At 50.2% G+C, this 19,733-nt stretch overlaps 1 protein-coding gene across 7 annotated transcripts in view; it reads right to left on the minus strand.

Annotated features, from left to right (window-relative positions):
• Positions 1–2,069: 2,069 nt before the first annotated feature.
• Ribc2 (RIB43A domain with coiled-coils 2) overlaps positions 2,070–19,733 on the minus strand; it is a 30,076-nt gene continuing 12,412 nt past the window's right edge. For 2 of the 7 annotated variants that reach the window (XM_029569169.1, XM_029569170.1), the window contains exons 6-8: positions 19,049–19,215; positions 18,312–18,386; positions 15,170–16,599 (exon numbers count right to left, since the gene is read on the minus strand). In XM_029569169.1, the coding sequence (XP_029425029.1) occupies positions 16,350–16,599; positions 18,312–18,386; positions 19,049–19,215 (492 nt within the window). In that variant the 3' untranslated portion in view covers positions 15,170–16,349. Of the gene's footprint in view, positions 2,602–8,825; positions 9,473–15,167; positions 16,600–18,132; positions 18,387–19,048; positions 19,216–19,733 lie in introns of those variants that run through there. The other 5 variants (XR_003851380.1, XM_008844692.3, XM_029569167.1 and 2 more) reach the window with 5 other exon arrangements.

Raw genomic sequence — 19,733 nt, forward strand, 5'->3', positions numbered from 1 at the left:
TGTCTCAGCTGTTTGTAGCTTTACCTGGGGAGAGTAAGAAAAGCTTAGGGCTGGAGCTGGACACTGCAGGACTCAGCACAAGATTGCCACACGTGCGTGCTTTCAGGTGTGACATGCCTCCGTTCTAGTCCTCAGTGGCCGTGTGACACGGGACAAGTACCTCAGTTGACAGTGGGACTTCTGAGGGTGCCCAGGGGAACAGGAAAGAACCCAAGAAAAAGGCTCAGGACCCAAGAGCTCCATGGGATGAGCTGTGATTTCCTGTCTTCTGGAGACACTGAGAAGGCAGCAGCCGGCTCTCTGAGCTTGTCCCTCTGGGCATGTCAGGGCAGACTGGCAGAGGAGGAATGTGAGGGGAAAGAGAGATGCTTCATTCATACATACACATTTATTTCCTGGCTGCCTTCTAAAAGCAAAGCAAACTCACTCCAGTCTGTTATTAATCAGAAGCCCCGGGGGCCTGCAGGAGACAGGCCTCCCTGCACTGTGGAGAGGCATCATGGAGAGACTAGCCCAGGCTCAAGGAGCCAACCCCAGGTGAAGGATGATGGACCCTGTGGCCTGCCTCCATCCAGAGTCCCCAGTGCCAAGCCTGTGTGAAAGTGGGTTTTGGAAAGGGGGCCTGGGAGTACTTCTGCCTTTAGCCTTCTTGCTCACAAGCCTGGCACTGCCATTCACGGATGAACCCGGTGGCCAGTCAAGCCTGTAGTCTGTACTCCCGCACCTTCTCCACCTAGCTCTACCCCTTAGGACCCTCCTTCCCAATTTTCCTGTCAATCACTCCCAACTACCCAGCTCAGAGCCCCTCGTGGCGGGGTATTGGATGACTCTCGGGGGAACATGTAGAAACAAGCATTCACCTCAGATAGGACAACAAGAAGACAAAGAAACAATTCCACCCAAACCAATTTGTTTATGGGGGGAGTTACAGGAGCATGCGTAGGGGTCACTTGCAGGTGTGTGGGTGGCTCGGAAGCAGTTGCATCGCCACAAAGCCTACCCTAGACAGGGGACGCTGGCACAGGCAAGGACTCACGAGCGCTGCATGACTGGAGTCCCTGCCCAGTCAATCTTCCACCTCCTTTGTACTCTAGCACCTTCCTAGACCACACGGGGCTGGGCAGGACCACAGGGAGCTGACAGTGGTATAGGCAGGAAGCAGTGAGCGGCTGGAATCTCAGGCAACTCCCAACTCCAACACCCAACTCCCTTTCTTCTATGAGGGGTGCTAACAGGCCGGATCCTGTGAGGGTCTCCTGAGTTGCTCGGCTTTCAATAACAGGTCATACCTAGAGAACAGAGGTCCACTAGGCAGGACTGCATCAGAGCCGAAAGTCCATCCAACAGACCATAGGTCCCACTGTGCCGGACAAGGTTGGAGGAACAGGTGTGGCCTGCTCCCTGAGTATCAGGGGATAAGGGCAGCTTCTGAAAGGTCCTCCTTGGTGGATCCTAGACATGAGTTTATACTGGTGCCATTTAAGATTTTCATCAAAGGTGGAGGTCAAGTGGAGAACACTGACAGAGTCAGGCCCCAGTTCAGGGCTTTTGTTTCGTCCTGTTGGTGTGTCTGTATATAGGTGTGCACGCACATGTGCGTGGGAGGCCACAGGTAAACTCGGGTGTGGTTCCTCAGGAGTCACCCATTTCTAGGTTTGTGTGTGTACGTGTGTGTGCATACACACATGTGTACATGGGTGCAAGTCTACATAGAGCCTGAGGTCCACATCCATTGTCTTTCTCTGTTGCTCTCCAGCTTACCTTTTAATTTTTAAAAACTTATGTGTGTGTGCACATGTGTGCAGGTGTCCAAAGAGGCCAGAAGAGGGTGTCAGATTCCCTGGGGATGGAGTTTTAGGCCCTGTTGTGGGTGCTGGGAACTGCACTGCAGTCATCTAGAAGAGTCTTTGCTGCTCAGCGTCTCTCCAGCAGCTGCACTGTACATTTTGAGGCAGTGCCTCTTCCTGAGCCCAGCACTCACTGACTGGTCAAGCTGACTGGCCAGTTTGGGTTATAAATGTGCACCACAATGCCTGGCTTTCACATGGAGGCTGGAGATGGAGATTTAGGCCCTCATGCTTGCACAGCAGGCCCTCCACAGACTGAGTAATCCCCCAGCTTCCTCACTTTATTTTTTGAGAGGGGGTCTCTCTCACTGGGACCTGAGATTTGCCAATCTATCGAGGTTGGCTAGCCAGTGAGCTCTAAGGGTTAGCCTGTTTGTGCCTCCTTCGCGTTGGGATTGCAAGCGAGCATCACCATACCAACTTTTTACATGGGTGCTGGGGATCGAACTTGTCTTCATGCTTGTATGTCAAGGACTTAACCGACTGAGATACTGCCCCATCTCCCCCAACTCATTTTTGATCATGGCTGATCATTCTGGCTGGAGGTGGCCTTGGAGGACAGAGGGGCTGCTGGAGTCTGGCAAGAGGGAGCTGCTACAAGGTGCAGCATCTGGAGAAGGCCTGGATGCCAGGATGAGAAGGGATGGCAGCAGAGGAAGATAGGCATACACTGGTGGGGGCAGCATGAGGAGGGGCAGGAGTGACCTCCAGGTTTCTCTTGTAGGGCCAGGCTTGGCTGTCTTCAACGTGGTGTCTAAGGACAGAAGATCAGATTTGAGGAAAATGATGAGTTTGGTTCTGACATGCCCATGGGGCATCTAAGTAGAAGTTTCTAGAAGTGGCTAAAGAAGGTGCTTGACGGAGAGTGGGGGCTGAAGGTCTAACTGGAACTGTGGGGCGTCTACTGGCAGCCAGCAGAGCCTTCGCCTAGGCTGTGCAGTCCAGCCAGCCCTGGCCTTGGAGAGACGAGGCAGCAGGAGGTCCTGGATTGCAACATCCAGAGGTGATTTACAGGGAAAACGTCTTGTGTGTTTGTTTCTCAGTGAGGCCTTCCAAGAGGGAATCTGAAACCCAACATTCTGATCCTCAGTGTAATTTCCAGTCATTTCCACCGACAACATTTGGTTCTTATTATCAAAAGATACTCACACAGATGTAGTATTAAAATCTTGGCTTCCACAGATAAGGAAAACAAGACAATCTGCAGGATTGCAACAACCCTCAGACATTTACGATTCCAAGAAATGCTTGTTGGATAACTCTCGCAGATCCTTTTCCAGTGTGACTCCGGGTGGACAAAGACCAGCCACTCTGGCGATTTGGGGCTGTCACCTGAACTTTCAACTTCGGGAAGGCCAAATGGCATATCCCTGGCCTAGCCTCACACTGGGGGCTCACAGACAGGGCTAATTAGGGCTTGTTTACTGAGAAAAGAGGCAAATGCCACGTCTTTGCATGCGAAGTGCTCTCAGCTGTTTCTTCGCAAAAGTTCCAGTGGCTTATTACCGGAAGGGGAGACTTTTCTAAAACAGCAATGGAAAAGTCTTTATGCAGAACTCATGGTTTGGACTTTAATGGGGAACTTTATCCTTCCCCCTGTTAAATTTGATCTTACTGATCTTGGCTCCTTCCATGTAAAATTGCCAGCATGGCGTGCTACACACAATGGCCCTGGATATCCCGAAGCATGCTTTTCATGTAATGACTTAAGTACATCCTATGTGCCAAGCACTTTAATGAATTTTCCCAGCTAATTCTCAGAATATTAGGATGACAGTGTTTATTAACCCCATTTTACAAATGTGGAAACTCAGTCTTGGGAAATTGAAGTCATTTTTCCAAAAGCACACAGGGGCCAGCAGATATTTGAGTGCAGAAATGTGACCCCCCCCTGGCCCACTGACACCAAGTCTGAGTCCATAGCATCACACTGGCCTGGGTTGGGTAGGATACATGCCTCAAACACCCCTTCTACCCCTCACTGGTGATCATCTTACAGTGAGGGGTGGGGGTGAGAGGCTTGTCTGAAGCCACAGGAAGCTGAGGAGGCTGAAGTTCTTTCCTCTCTGTTTCCCCATGACCTGGGACTCTGCTCCTCTCTCTGCAGCCCCAACTTGTGCTGTTGCTGGTAGATGGCATGGCCTCCCCCAGACAGCTGGGCTCCATCAAGTCCTCAGTCCTGGGAACCCAGGGCTCTCCAGGCCTCAGTGCAGTGCAGCTTCACAAGCAAGGCTTGGGAATACAAGCCGTGTAGCTAGTGTCACATGAAGGGAGCCCAGGTCCAGAGATCGGCGCCTTCCTTGAGCTGTTCAGCTTATGCACTCGGCACGTGAAACCTGTGCCCCTCCCCTGGGCTTGCTGGTAGGTTTGAGTTTGGGGAATGCCTCCCTTTTTGTCCCTGCTTGGTATCTTAGTGCCCAGCTGGCTCTCCACCCCACCTAGCCAGGTACATCACTTGCTTCACCAACTTGGAAACTGAGTGAGGGCTGGTGCCCAGAGAACAGATTCAAGGCACCCAGGATGCCAACAGCTACAGGGCTCGAACCCACAGCCTTCTCCAGCCGTTTAGTTCCATCTCCTCATAGTGACCCCAGGTGTGGTTGCTAATGTCACTCCTGGGGACTGGGCCATTGCACACATTGCAGGGACATTCTCCTGTAGGATCTACCTGGTGAGCCATTTGCAGATGGAAGACAGAACTCCCAAATGGGCCTTGGGGCCTGTTGGGTCGCACTTTCCTCCAAGATAAAACCTCCCATCTTGGAGGTAAACTGGTTAAGACACAGTGTCTCTAAGGGGAGGTGGAACATTCCATCCTGCAGGGAAGCTCTTCAGCTCAGGAAGTAAACAACCCAAAGACTTCAGAAGTCCCTGAAACTGACCAGATGCGCCAGTTCCTACTCCCTAAACACTGCTGAGAGACTAAGTACTGCTCCCTAAGCACAGCCCCTAAGTACTGTTGAGTTGCCTACAAGAGGCTTAGAGCAGCTGAGCCACCTAGGAGAGGCAGAGATCAGTCAAGCTGCCTGGAAGTTTCTCAGACCAGCTAAGGTGCCTGGAAAAGACACTGTCCAACCTGTGAGCTGCCTGTATGGTACTCCAGGCTTCCTGCTTTCCTGAGCTGTCACCCATGCTGGGGAGGGCTTTGGTGATAACGGCTGTGTGAGTCATTTCTGCTCCTGTAAGTAACCCCATTACATAGTTCACCAAGTTGGGCACTGGCAGTCTCCTTACTTCTGACTGTTGCTGGTTCCCTGTCTGGGGTGGGTAGATGTTTGCTCATGTTTTCCCAGGAATAGTGTCACATAACAGAGACACACAGCTTGGATCCCCATCCCTGCCCAGTACTACAGGATCTGAAACAAATCCTTCCCTCTCTGAGCCTCAGTTTATCCCTTTCAGTAGCAAGATGGGTATAATATGAAGGTTCTGATCCTGGGTTGACAGACTCCCCCAATAGCCATAAAGAGGTGGGGAGTCCAGAAAACAGAATGGGGAAAAACTGCCCATTTCAAGCACTTCCTCTCTGGAAGATATGGAACATTCCAGAAGACTACCTATTCCAGTACATAAGCCACCTCAATTCCATAATTAGAAAGGTCATTTAGATTTATCACCAGGTCTTGCTTAGTGCACTAATCTGTCAACATCCTCTCAAAAATGTCCCACTACAGAAACCTGTGGGCAGTGGGTTCGGCTCCCCAAACTTCCCTGCACAAGCTCCATCAGTGCTCACAGCGCTGCCACACCTGGTTGACTTAACCACCTGCTGCAGGCATCTCCTGACTGGAGGATGGTGACTGCCTTGCCTAGCACAGATCTCTCTAGTGGGCTCAGTTCAATAGATCCTTCTGGAAGAAGACCTTTTTGTTTTTTGGGTTTTTTGTTTTTTTGAGACAGGGTCTCCTTGTAGCCCCACCTCATCTTCAGTGCTGACTAAAACACCTCCTCTCTGCAGAGGTGTTCCCTTGCTGTGGGATGGTGAGACATGTCATCCAGATCCTTAGATGACAGACTTGCCCCCTGGGATGGCTGCCACTCTTTGAAGACTGCCTTGGCTAAAGAAAACTGCCTGTCCAAGGCCACATCTCCCTCCAGGGCCTTGTCCAATGACTGTGCTCTGCGTGCATGAATGGCTGGCCTTGTCACTGACTGCGCTCTGCATGCATGAATGGCTGCCTTTGTCCAATGACTGAATTCTGTGTACATGAATGGCTGGCCTTGTCCAATGACTGTGCTCTAAGTGCATGAATGGCTGGCCTTGTCACTGACTGAGCTCTGTGTACATGAACGGCTGGCCCTGTCCAATGACTGAGCTCTGTGTGCATGAATGTCTGGCCTTGTCCAATGACTGAGCTCTGCATGCATGAATGGCTGGCCTTGTCACTAACTGTGCTCTGCGTGCATGAATGGCTCGCTTTGTCAAAAGACTGAGCTCCGTGCACATGAATGGCTGGCCTTGTCCAATGACTGAGCTCTGTGTACATGAATGGCTGGCTTTGTCCAATGACTGAGCTCTGTGTACATGAATGACTGGCTTTATCCAATGACTGTGCTCTGCGTGCATGAATGGCTGGCCTTGTCCAATGACTGAGCTCTGTGTAAATGAATGACTGACCTTGTCCAATGACTGTGCTCTGTGTACATGAATGACTGGCCTTGTCCAATGATTGAGCTCTGTGTACATGAATGGCTGGCCTTGTCCAATGACTGAGCTCTGAGTAAATGAATGCTGGCCTTGTCCAATGACTGTGCTCTGTGTACACTAATGGCTGGCTCCTGGCCCTGATTCCAGGTGATTCTGACACTGTATTCCTGCGTAGAGGTCCTCACGGGTTGGCAGAGGCCCTCATGAGCTAGGGATCATAGCTCATTTTCTGCTGCTGCCCAATCCTGCTTCCCTCAGCTCCTGCTGACACACTGGCTGGAAGATGCACAGTCATCTCCCATCTAGAGCCTGTGCCCTGGGGACTCACATGGTGACTCTCACTGACACCTCAACAGCAGTATCCCTCCCCAAACCAACCTGCGGTCTCCTTGCTCTGCTCTTGGGCATGAGTCACCACGTGCAGAGGCAGATTTTATTGCTCATTTGTCTCTGTCTTCCCACCAAAATATAAGCTCTATAAAGACAGGAGCAGGTTTTGTGTTGCCTTGAATTCCATGGCCTAGAACATTACCTGGTGCACTAAGCTTCTAGGTAAAAGGTGTTTAAGGAGCGAATGACTTAGATGGCTGCATCACCCTTGACAGCAGAAACCTCCAGATCAATTGTCTGCCATCTGGGATGGTGACGTGTTGAGACTGTGTGACTGGTTTGGGGAACTTGGCCAGGCCTCGACAAGGTGTCATCATCTGAGTCCTTTCTGCTACTCACTACACTGTGTGGGTCCTGATTTTTTACTCTGATCTGAAGTCCAGAGGAGCAGATTGGTTTTGTGGTTTAGTTCCATGTGAGTTTCCAATAAAACCACTGAGAAGAACAAATCCCTCTCATCCATTCTTCAAGGAGGGTGCCTGTCTGAGCTGGGTCTTGCCCACGCATTTACTTGTTTAGTTCTGCCCCTCCCAGCTCCTAGACTGCATGTCTTTTTTTTTTTGTCTGCACTGCTGGGACACAAACCCAGGGCATTGCAAGAACTCTTCCACTGACCTGCACCTCAGCCCTCCGCATTTTTTTTTTTTTTTTTTTGGTCTTTTTGAGACCAGCTGGCCTGGAACTCACTACATAGACCAGGCTGGCCTTGAACTCAGAGATCTGCCTCCCAAGTGCTGGGATTAAAGGCATGTGCCACCATGCCTGGCTCCCTCTGCACATCTTAATTGCTGTACCTAGGGCCTTAATGGATGGATATTCCTTCCAGAGCATAAGCTCTCTGGGGCAATAGCCCCATCCAGCCACTCTGAGTCCACACGGAAGTCATGCAGCATTATTAGCATATGACTTACGAGGACTACCAACAGAACAGAAGGTTGGATAAGACTCAGGCCAAGTGCTGCCAGCCTCCTGACATGAACTTTCCACCACAGGAGAGGGCTGTCTGTCCCCCAACACCAGGCTTGATGGGGTCATGCTCCCTGACACCTCAAGCTGTCTCTCAGATCCTGCGGCCTGGTATCCCTCAAGTCTCACAGGGTGCTTGTGCTTGGACTTGTGGTGCTCTCCCTGGATGGGTAACATGTACCCTGCCATGTCAACTGAGTCAGATACCAGGTCACACTGTGAACCTGGGCTGTTTGTCTCAGCATGAGTTCTTCCCTGGCAGCTCCTCAATCAGACAAACTGGTCCTTGGAGAGTCCTCCTTCTTGGCTCTCTAGATGTGTGAGCAAGGCTCACTCTAACACCTAGGCCTGCTTGTTCAGCTCAGACTGTGAAACTCTCACTCACTCAATCAACAAACATGTCCTATATCGTTCAAGGCTCTGGGAATAGCAGGGAATAAAGTAGTCCCTGCCCTTGCAGAAGGTGCATCCTATTGGCCATGTGTTGGGGAACCCTGCTGCTAGGGTTGTAGTTCTCCATGTCTGGATAGCTCTAAGGGGCTACATGGAAGGACTCCCCTTCTCAGTGGGGGGCTCCTGCTCTCTGCCTGACTTACTTGGAAAGTGCTGCCAAGTACAGACGCCTGGCCTTATTTGGAACATGATCTTTGGCATAGTTACCTGGAGTAAAAACTACCCCCAGGTTTTTTCTATATAATTAGGCATTGCCCGATAGGAGCCTATTGCCACATGTAAATAACGCATACTATGAGCACCTATCAGCTGAAGCATTGGCTACTGCCTCCACACTGTATTTTCCCTAACATCCCACTGAATAAACGGAGCTGTTTGCATCACTGAACCTGCCTCCCCAGAAGGGCTTTCTTCCATCAGTGCTCACTGGCCGTCCCTGACCCCATTCATCGCTTCTGCTCCCTTTGTCCTCGTGGTACAGTGGCCAATGACCCATGAGGGAAGGGAGAGACCCCACAGCCGTGAGGACAAATGATGCTTCTATGTATCAGGCACATGTGTCATGGAGACATGTGCCATGGAGGAACACAGTGCTGTCCTATGAAGGGGTCGGTCAGGGAAAAGCCTCCATGGGAAGGCAACTGCTGAGCTGAGTTCTAAGAAAGGGACAGAGTTAGCCACGTGGGTATCTGAAAGAGGGGACACGTTAAGCAGTAAGGCTGGAGGATGCCTGAGGAGGGAATGAACTTGGTCCAGGATCAGGGCGTGGCAAGGAAGTGTGTGGGGCAGAGCCAGTGAGAGGGCAGCAGAGTCAGGAACAAGGTCATGTGGACGTCTGGCTCTTCTCTGAGTTGAAAAGATCTGTCTTGCATTCTCGGACTTTGCGACTTTGTGTTGAGAAAGAATGTGGGTGGACAGGGAGGAACAGGGAAACAGGGACACTGCTGAGGAGCAGGAGAGGGTGGCTTGACCAAGGTGGCTGCTGCGAAGGTGAGACATGCTGAAATTATTATATAATGAAGACTTACCAATAGGATTTGTTCTCTCTCTCTCTCTCTCTCTCTCTCTCTCTCTCTCTCTCTGTCATGTGTGTGCGTGTACATTGTAAGAGAGAAAATCCAGTGATGAATCAGAACTTTCTGCCCCGAGCAGTTGAAAAACGGAGTTCCTGTGGAAAGATTTGGAGAGATAAACTGGGGATGAGGGTAAGAAGTTCTGTCTGGTCACATTAATTTTGACTATGAGGTATCTAAGTAGACAAATCAAGCCTGGAATTTAAGACAGAGTCTGGGCTAGAGATATATTCTAAAGTTATATATACATATAAAAGTTGTTACCTGTCTTCTGTTAAACAGGATGAAGTTCATTCTAAATCTGTCTCCAAACTTGGGTGATAAAGTTTGGCCCAAAGTGGACCTCAGACATAGTGAACAGTACCCCAGCTGGATGTTTAAACATGGTGTAACCCAAAAGGGTGTACACCAGCGATCAAGCTGCTGAGTCTCAGAGTCATAGAGCTGAGTTACAGCCAATCACCAGTTACCAAATGATCATATAAGGCACAGGCTGACACAACGAATAGGCTTGTTTCTGCTTGCACCTTTTTTGCAGTTGTGTCACCAGCACACTGACAGATGGAGTCTTATGAACTGCAACTTTGATCTGCAACATCAGGTCCTAGAACACTTTTCTTGTCCAAATTAAGTTTAACTCGTCTCAGATTTTGCGTGTATGTACACCTGCACTTAGAAGTCAGAGGTCAGCTTTGGGTGTCTTCAACAGCTCTCCACCTTGTTTTGTGAGATAGGGCCTCTCATTGGCTTGGAGCTCACCAAGTAGGCTAGGCTGGCTGGCCAGTGAGCCCAGGGATCCTCCAGCCTCCACTTCCCCAGCACTGGAATTACAGGTGTGTCACCAAACCCAGCCTTTTAAAATTGGTTTGGTGATCGAACACATCCTCATGCTTGTGTGGCAAACCCTTTACTGACTGAGCCATCTGCCTACCCCTCATTTCAGATTTTTATTTTTCAAATTTTTTTGTGTGTTTGTGTGAATGTATGCCATATGTGTGTGGGTGCCCAGAGAGGCCAAAAGAGGGTGTCAGATCCCTTGAAGCTGGATTACAAGAGGTGGAGAACCACCCCATGTGGGTGCTGGGAACCGAACTCAGGTCTTCAGTAAAAAAGAGAAATCACTCTTAATTGCTGTTATCTTTCCAGGCTTTTTCAAAAGTTCAACTTTTAAAAATTGTATTACGTATGTGTATTACATGTGTTCATATGGCGATCAGGGGACAGTTTTCTGGAGCTGGTTCCCTCCCATGAGTTCCAGGGCTAGAACTCAGGGTTGGGCGTGTGTGGGACTGCCTTCACCCACTAAGCCATCTCCTCAAACCCTATCTTACATTTTTGTTGGATACTTCACTACAGGGACTCTGCTCTGAGGAAGATGGCCAAGATTTTAGAATTGAAACTGGCCTCAATGTCGTTTCACCCTTAACTGGCCCTGAGAACACGGGGGTCAGTTTACCTTTCTAAGCCTCAGATCTTCTTTGGGGACAAGAATTCTGTAATCAAGGACTGCGGCGGTTTTAATGAGATAATGTACGCTGCTTCGGCACGGCACTGGCTCAACAGCAGCGACTATAAGTGCTGGTAGCAGATATTGTTGGATGTGTTCACTGCTGCAGGAACACTGCTCCTTCCCCATGATTATACTCTGAGCCACAAGACCCTTCCTGGAGAGGATGATGCCAGGAACAGGGCTATGAACTGCCCATCTAAGCTGATGATTCTGCCTAAGGCTTGCTGGTCATGAGTTTGAGATGAGAAGGAACACTGGGCCAAGCAGTAGTGGCCTGCCATGGACAGACCAGGTCTCTTAGGTAGAACAAGCGAAGGACACTGAGTGACCTTGGATAAGAGATTTAGTGGTGACTGTCTGGGTCTGGTCAAGTCTTGCCTTCAGGCTCTGCCAAGTTCTCCTGGGCATCTTGCCAACAAAGCCACTTTGTAAACCTGAGCCCCAAATGGGAACCTTGGGGGTGATTGATCCTGAATCTAGCCTGGTGTAGAGGAGACGGCCCTATCTCTCCTTTCTTCAATAAGCTTGGAGTGTTCTGGACCCCCAAATAGTGGATAATAGAGTTGACGTTTCCTCTGGCTCTATTGAAAGAAGTGTGTTTGCAAAGTTTTCTAGACTGCTTCGGGGAAAGACCCCAGTTCAATCCTAGGCATCTATAGCCTGTGTTCTCATTCTGGAGCCAGGATAAGGTGCTGGCTTCCTTCATGAAAGGCAGCTCTTCAGACACAGAACGGGCAAAGCTGACATTGCCAGATCTGGAGAGTAGCACTGGTTCAGCATTATGCAGCTGAAGGTTGAGGGTTGGGAAGAGCAAGGCCTGGGCCTTTCACCTTTGACAGGGAGCAAGCAGAGACGAAGCCCCACCCTGCGACCACCCCCAGGTAGCTCCCAGCCTGGCTCCCAAGTCCTGCAGCTTCTTTTCATCACTGTCTAACCACAGGGATGCTCTGTTCTCCCCAGCGTCTCCTGTGTGAGTAGCATCAGGAGTGCAGAGACCTGCTGTCCCACAGCACTTGACACAGAGGCTGCTGTGCAGGCAGTGAAAAGGGCCTCCACACCCTGCTATCTGCAGCTCTGGCCCTTGTGGAACAGACCACCAGGGCTGAGGTTGGAGCAGGCGAGCCAGATCCGCCACCTGCTGGAGAAATTTGGCAGGGGCGGACCCCAATGAACACTGCTGTGCTGGGTTAGGGGCCCTCTGCAGTCCTGCTGATGGTGGGGTGGGATGACTGTCTTTATCTGTATACTTCCTTCACTATGAGCAAGTGGCCTCGTGTTTCTTTGCAGTCACTCCCTGCTGCTTGCCCTCAAAGAATACTTCTGCTGATTGTAAACTTCGAACATGTAGACGTTCACGTTCTGTGCTCTTTTGTACCTGGTATGTTTCTGCTTATGGATTCTTCCTCAGCATTCAGGGTGCATGTCAGCAGCTTATGCCTTGTGATTGTTGTTAGGAATACAACTTGTATGCATCTGGTTACCTGTTGATAGACAGTGGTTGATTCCAGTTTGGGGCTGTTATGAATAAACTCTCATCATTCCTGTGAAAGATGGTGTGAACACACATCTTCATCTCCCTAAACCCCAAGGAGAACGCATGGTTGGCTTTGGAAACACTGTCCGTGAGCCATGGCATCCTCAGTGTTCATGCTTCAGATATGTACAATTCAGTGGGCTTTGGTGTAGTCACAGCTGTCAACCATCGCTATTATTTAGAATGTTTCCACCGCCCAGAGGAATCTAGTACCTTTTAGCCGTCACCCCCAAGCCCCTGCCCCTGGTAAAATACTAACCTGCTTTCTGTCTCTAAAGAGACAGAAAAGGGGCTTCAGGGACTGGAGAGATGACTCAGTGGTTTAGAGCACTTGCTGCTCTTGCATAGGACCTGAGACCAAGTCCCAGCACCCATGATAGGCGGGTCACAAACACCTGCAATTCCAGCTCCTGGGGATCCGATGTCCTCTTATAGCCTCTGTGGGCACCCACACTTATGTACACATACCTACACACATAATTAAAAATTAAATCTTTAGCCGGGTGTGGTGGCACACGCCTTTAATCCCAGCACTCAGGAGGCAGAGGCAGGAGGATCTCTGTGAGTTCAAGGATAGCCTGATCTACATAGTGAGTTCTAGGACAGCTGGGGCTACAGGGAGACCCTGTCTCAAAGACCTCAAATTTTTTTTTCCTATTCTGGACATGTCACACAGAGAAATGCAGTCATACTTAGTGTGCCCTTTGTGACTGGTTTCTTCCCTTGACATGTTTCCAAGGCCACCTATACCAGACACCACCTCATTTTTTAAGCCATACTTTAGTATACCATATACCACATTTTATGGATACATTCATCAGTTTATTACGTGGGTTGCTGAGTACTGCTGCTCTGACCCTCATGTTGTATTTATGTAGCTGTTTTTGGTTCTCTTGAGTACTGAGAACTTCTGGGTTATGTGCTGACCTGCCCCAGCTACCTCTGAACCCAGTGGGGTCAGTGTGTTCTCCCTTGGGCTCCTCACACAGCCTGATGCAGCCCCTCCTGCACCCAGGGCACAGCACCTCCAGGAAGGAATTCCAGGAGCTTGGCCAGCTCACCTCGTTTCCCTCTCAGAGGTCACAGCCTTAATTGATTGCCCCACTGGAAATAGTTGCTTCAATTATTTAGTCATTTTCTGTTGTTTAAAGCAGGAGAGAGTCCAGTTCGGTGGTGTCATGAAAGCTGGGAGCAGAGGACCCCGGCACTTTCAAAACAGTATCATCTGAGAACATTTTCATCTACGGCTGCTCCACTGTCGTTACAGTGACTTGCTTTCTTGAATTTAGTGCATTTGCATGAGCCTTGTTTGGGTTAAATTTAGTCTGGGGAATTTAATCTTAGGCATGCTTGGGTACAAGCTCAGCCTGCTTTCTTCCAGAGCCGATTTTTGTCAGCATCTAATGGTACCATCATGTCCTTTTCCAGTTAGCCCCTTGTCACCCTGGGAAAACTAACTCAAGACTACTAAATTAGGGTTTTGGCTAGGGATTTCTTTCTTCTCTATGAATAAATTGGTGTTCTGGGGGCCACAGAAGAGTGGGCATGTGGGCATGAGTTCTCAAGGACCACTACAAGGCAGGGTAGAGAGACCGGGAGACATGAGAAGGAACAAAGGCCCTCACCCAGGATCTAGTTTGGGTGTCCCACTGCCTGATAGAATGTCAACAGCACAAATGAGATCAAGACTGTCTACAGAGACAATGTTCTCTTTACCGAGGGGTGCCTCAAGGAAGACGTATCACAGGAATGGGTTGAATGGTTCAGGCCAAAATGTTGGAGACTCGAGTTTGGTCGTATCAGCACTGCTCTTGCATCCCTAAACCCGAGCAATGCAACTCACAAGTCACCAATTTCATTTACAAAAGGAAATGAAAAGCAAGCAAATGGGCTCATACACTTTTTAATTTTTAAACTTTGCTTAATCTTTGAGCCTGGTTATAGGTTACTTTCAACAATGCTTAACTTCCAAACCCCTAACATCTCATGTATAGCTATTATACATGTATAGCACTTAGGGTTCAGTTATCTGAATGTCTTGGGGGTATATTCCTCTGTCCTTAGAGCTCAGCCTCTCAGTGCCTGGACCTCTCTCTGTAGCATCTCAGCCTCTTTGTAGTAACTAACCTCCCTCGCCTCACTCAGACTCACGCTGGGATTCTCTGATGGAGTCAAGGGGCCAGCTGTACCGAGTACAGGTCTCTAGGTGCCAGGGGCTCTTCAGGCCACTTTGTAGGGCTGCTGCTGACAGCTTCGTCACCCTCACCACTATCTTCATCACTGTGCCACAGTCACAGACGAGACTCATGGGTTTCTGATAGTCTTCTTACACATGGGGTGAAACATGTTAAGAGTTGACAGCCCTTCTACACATCATTGTAGCCAGGGTCCATTGCTGACCTCCAGGGTCACTCTGGGATGTTGGACAGCTTATAGGCTTGGTCTAATAACAGGCCTACCTTAAAATATCATACAGATTAATTTCACAGCCCTACAAGTCCCCTGCACTCTGCCTCATCATTTCTGCCACCCTCCAACCCTTGGCTGCTCAGCAATTTTCCTTGTCTAGACTGTCTCACCGGTGGCCGCACAACGTGGAGCCCTTTCTGCTTGGCTTCTTTCCCTGGTGATGTGCATTCATGTCCCCCCACAGCCTTCCTTTAAATGCTGGGTAATCACCTCTTGCTCAGTGTTTATGGTTTGTTCATCTACTTGTTTAGACCATGCTGGTCACTTTCAAGTCCTGGTGAGTATGGATAAAACTGCAGACATTTCCCAAGCAGCTTCTGTGTGTGAATTGTGGGTAAATTAAACTTTTCAGAGCTCTTGTTTTAAATGTGTGTGGTTGTGTGTGTGTGTGTATTTTTTGAGACGGGGTGTCACTATAAAGTCCAGGCTGGCCTCAAACTATCAATCTTTCCTGCCTCAGCCTCCGGAACTAAAGGTCTGAGCCACCACATGCAATTTAGCAAGCATAAAACTGAAACATTTGTAAAAGCCGGCCTACAGGAAGACAGATCAAACAAAGACAGCAAAATATTAATTGCAGATTTAGGCAGTGGGTGCAAATTGTACATTTGTTCAGCTTTTCTGTGCTTGAAGTTTTTCGTAAAAAGCAGTGGGGATAAAATTTAAAAGCAAAACAAAAGCCCTCTGTAGCCTGTCTGTAGGATGTGTGACACCCTAACAAGTCATTCAGAAAAGCATGGAGAGGGCCCATACATGGGCCCTGGATCTGCTTTCCAGCCGTAGGACATCACCCAGCCTATAATGACCACAAACTCCGGTGATGCTGCTGGGCCTTGCTGTAACCAGTACCTGAAGCTCTGTGTTTGGTCACTCCATGCAGGGAATGGCTACGCTGCTGGTGGCCAGCACAGGGCTCACATAATACAAGCAAACGGGTTTTCAAACCTGGCCTTCCATTGGGATCATCACACACACAATTTATAATAAGGATTAAATTCAAATAAAGGAGGCCCTTTTGGAACTCAAAGGTGAGGTTTGCCTCTCCATGCTGGGCCTCTGCACTGAGAGATTGCCACAGTGGCCTCCTGGCATGGTCCGCCTTCTGCCACGTGCTCACATATGATTCCACCTTGCAAGGATGAACTTCTCCTCCCAAATCTCCTGCTAGGTTGAACAACCTTTCCTGCCCAGGGACTGACATAAGACCCTGGACTTAAAGAGCCCTCAGTGTTGCTCATGGAGTGAAACGGCATTACCTCCCACATTTTACCCTCTCCTCAAAAGCAGGAGGACCTACCACCACTGGCTGTCAGCCCCAATGGTCCATCAGCAGAATGCCTTCCAGGGATTATCAATGAACCCAGCTGCCCCTCAGCACTTCTGTGATAGGGTGACTTGTGCCCCTAATCCCCAACAGCTCAGACTGTAACCTTACTTGGAAAATAGGGTAATAGTGGATCTAACTGTTAGCATGAAGTCTAATTAGAGTAGACCCTATCTCGCTAGGATTGGTATCCTTAGGAAAAGGGAAATCTGGACACAGACACACACAGAAGGGCCACATGAAAAGGGGGCACAGGGAAGGGGATGTCACCCACCAAAGACCACCAAGGAATGTCAGCAGCTCAGAGAACTGGGAGGATCCTCCTTCACTGCTTTGTAAGAAAGCACCCGGCTGACATCTCCATTGCAGACTCAAGCCCTCAGTGCTGTAAGGAACTGAAAATGCCACTGTCGAAGCGGTCCAGTTTGTAGCACCGTTAGCCCCACTCCCTAGAAACAGTTGCCTCCCACCTTTTCCGTAGGGAGTGTTCCTGTCCAACTAGGCGCTACAGAAATCAGCAGCTCCTTCTCAGGAAACGGGCTGAGCTCAAGAGGTAGGTACCCTGGGTTTGGTAGTGGGGCTATTCAAAGGGAGTACACTGCCCTTGTCCACAGGTGGGCACAGCACAGTCTGCAGAGCTAGCTTCAGGAAGTATCTCTGGGGGCCTGGGCCCTGGTCTCTTCTCAGATGGGGTCCTTTACTTTCCTTGGACCTTTGACAATGCCTTGGTATCACAGGATTCCATGTTGCTCGAGAGAACCTAAAAGGCCTGGTCTACCTGTAACCGCTGTTCATAGGGTGGAGGAATCCCTGAAGATGACAGGCCCGTTTTGTAACAGAGGCACAGGCAGAGTGGAGGGATCCAGGGGAGAGAGGCTCATGCAAGGGACGGATGGGTTCTGTGATTGTCCAAATGTTCTGGGCCACTTCATCACTACCACTGAACTCTGCGCCTAGCTAGGTATTTGTAAAGGACAGGCCTCCAAGTATACCTGCTAACATTTCTGCCAGGAGTGATGGCCCTATAGGTGACCTCAGTTCTAGGAGACCTAGTGCCTTGGTGACTTCAGTTCAAGAATGGCCCAGCCTTCCTGAAAGTCCAGCAGCTGCTGGCAGTAGCAACGATTAGTATTAGACTTAGCATTAGAATTAGATTAGCCTAGCCTAATTCCCAGAGAATGTGTTTGCAACAGGTCAGTGTGGCGGGCTCCCACCCTTGCTGGAAGGAGCCCAAGTCAGAGTGGGATGTGAAGGTAGGTAATGTGCACTGCGCTCTGTCTGATGGCAGAGTGTGGCAGAGTGGGAGTTGGAGCAGAGGCCTGCACTCCCGGGACAGGAGCTGCGTGGTGACGAGGCAGGCCAAGAAATCAGCAGAGAGCACTGGGGCCTCCTCAGTCGGCAGGGCTTCTAGGTTAGAGTAAGAAACAGTCATTTGTGCTTTGTGGAAGCCACTGTCACTTGGGGTGTTTGGGGTGTAGAGGTTCAATTCTGGGCTCTGACACTTCCTACCAGAGGATTCTGATAAGCCTGGGGTGCACCTGTAACTCAGGTTCTCCCATGAGAGAAACAGGAATGGTGAAGGTGGCAGCCTCCCTCTGTGGTAAGAATCCAGCTAGTTAATGCTTCATGGTGTTGGTGCATCTGGAATGACACCTACGATGCTGATCAAGTTAGCAGTCAGGAGAGCTACCAACTGCAGCAGCTGGACCTGGAGAGTGAGCAGACACAGGCCCCAGGACACTATCTCTAGAATGATCCACCTGGGCCCCACGTACACTGTACCCAGAGCTACACTGGAGACCTGCAGAGCAGAGCTGGGCAGAGTGTATACTCCCCGCATAGGGTGATGAGAGTGCAAGGGGACTTCCAGACCAAGGAGCAGGCTCACTTTAAAATAAGTATGACTCTGAGTCAGGCGCAGTGGTGCACACCTTTAGTCCTAGCAATCGGAGGCAGAGGCAGGTGGATCTCTATGAGTTCCAGGCCAGCTTGGGATGCACAGAGACCATGTCTCAAAAACCAACCAAACAAACAAAAAATATGACTCTTCTGTTGGCCAGACTTTACTATAAACAAAAAGGAAGGTTTTTCTATTACCGGCTTCTTGTATTAAACTGTGAGAAATAGTCTTCGTTGGGTTGGCTTGTAGAGGCTTCATCCATTTGCTTTTTCCTAATGACAAAAGGAGATAAAAAGATAGACAATGTGTGGAGCGAAGCCTACAGGCATTTTATCCCCACCCCACAGAACTCACTCCAGCCCTCATGAGCTTAGAACAGGAACCTCCCTCCACTGATCCTCAGTGGTAACACTGCTGTCGGAGGAGGGACTAGTGCCAGTGAGTCTGACTCAGGACACCCATGTGGGTGTGACTGTGCCATGTCAGGTTGTGTCTGGGTGTTCCTTTCAGGCCCCAGTTGAAGCTATGACAGACCCACCTGTGGCCAGAGTTGTGGAGCAGCCTGAGATCCCTTCTGAACCAGCTCAGGTTGGAGGGTTACTCAGCGAGCAGACATTGCACAGCACTAGGTTGCCAGTTTATCTAGCGTGGCTACATCTCGGGACTACTTCTGGGGTTCGGCCTATACCCAGGAGACTCTGGCGTGTCTAAAAGCTGGGGAGCCCTTTGCCTGGAGAGACTGTCGCAGTGAGCTGTCACTGCTCTGACCCAGGGCTCAGCCATGAAGCCTCCTCCAAGAATCCTTCCTCATTCCCCAGGTGACTCCGTACCCCTCAGGCACCTAAGGTATACACAGTGATCTGTGGGTCTGTCCACCTAGTCTGAACATGCTTGAGGTCCCCCATACCAAATGAGGGGTGTCCCTGGCACTCACCGTGAATGCTGCTCCCTGGCCAGGCTGAGGTTGCTGCAGTCCAGGGCCCTGCGTAGGTCCCGCTGCAGGCGCTGTTGCTGCCGCTCATGCAGCAGGCTAGAGTGATCCTTCTGGATCCTGCACCTGTCCCAGTACAGATTGCGCTGGTGCTCTTCCTCCTGGAGCTTCTAGGGGGCAGAAAGGGTGATTCAGCACCTTCCTCCAGGGAACAGGAGCCTCAGGGGTTCATCTGGGAGGCCTGGCCTCTTGCTTTTACAGATGGGGAAACTGAGCTTGGAGGGAAGATGACCCCATCCCGCTTTCATCCCATGGCCCAGTTCCTTCCTGCCCTCAGAGAGCCCTGGTGCCTTCTTACCCCTGAAGGGGCTCAGCTCCCACGGGACATCAGCCAGGCTGAGCACAGGGTGTTCCCTATCCGGTCCTCAGAAGGGTTCCCAGGCTGGCTTAACAGCTAGACACCACCCCAGCAAGCTGTCCAACATGGGGATCACCTGTGGAGACCCAAGCAAGCTGACACCACAGCCTCACCTAAAGATAATAGGGTCACTGTCGGGGGGGGGGGGGGGGGGGGCAGCCTGGTCCCTGAAATTCTGCCTTTCAGTCCTTGATATGTGTGCTCCAGATCCTTCTTTTCAAAGAACTTGCCCCCCAGACAAAACAAAGGGGGCGGGGGGGGGGGGGGGGG

This window comes from Nannospalax galili, unplaced genomic scaffold (genome assembly GCF_000622305.1).
Source record: "Nannospalax galili isolate Female #2095 unplaced genomic scaffold, S.galili_v1.0 scaffold180, whole genome shotgun sequence".
Classification (NCBI taxonomy): domain Eukaryota; kingdom Metazoa; phylum Chordata; class Mammalia; order Rodentia; family Spalacidae; genus Nannospalax; species Nannospalax galili.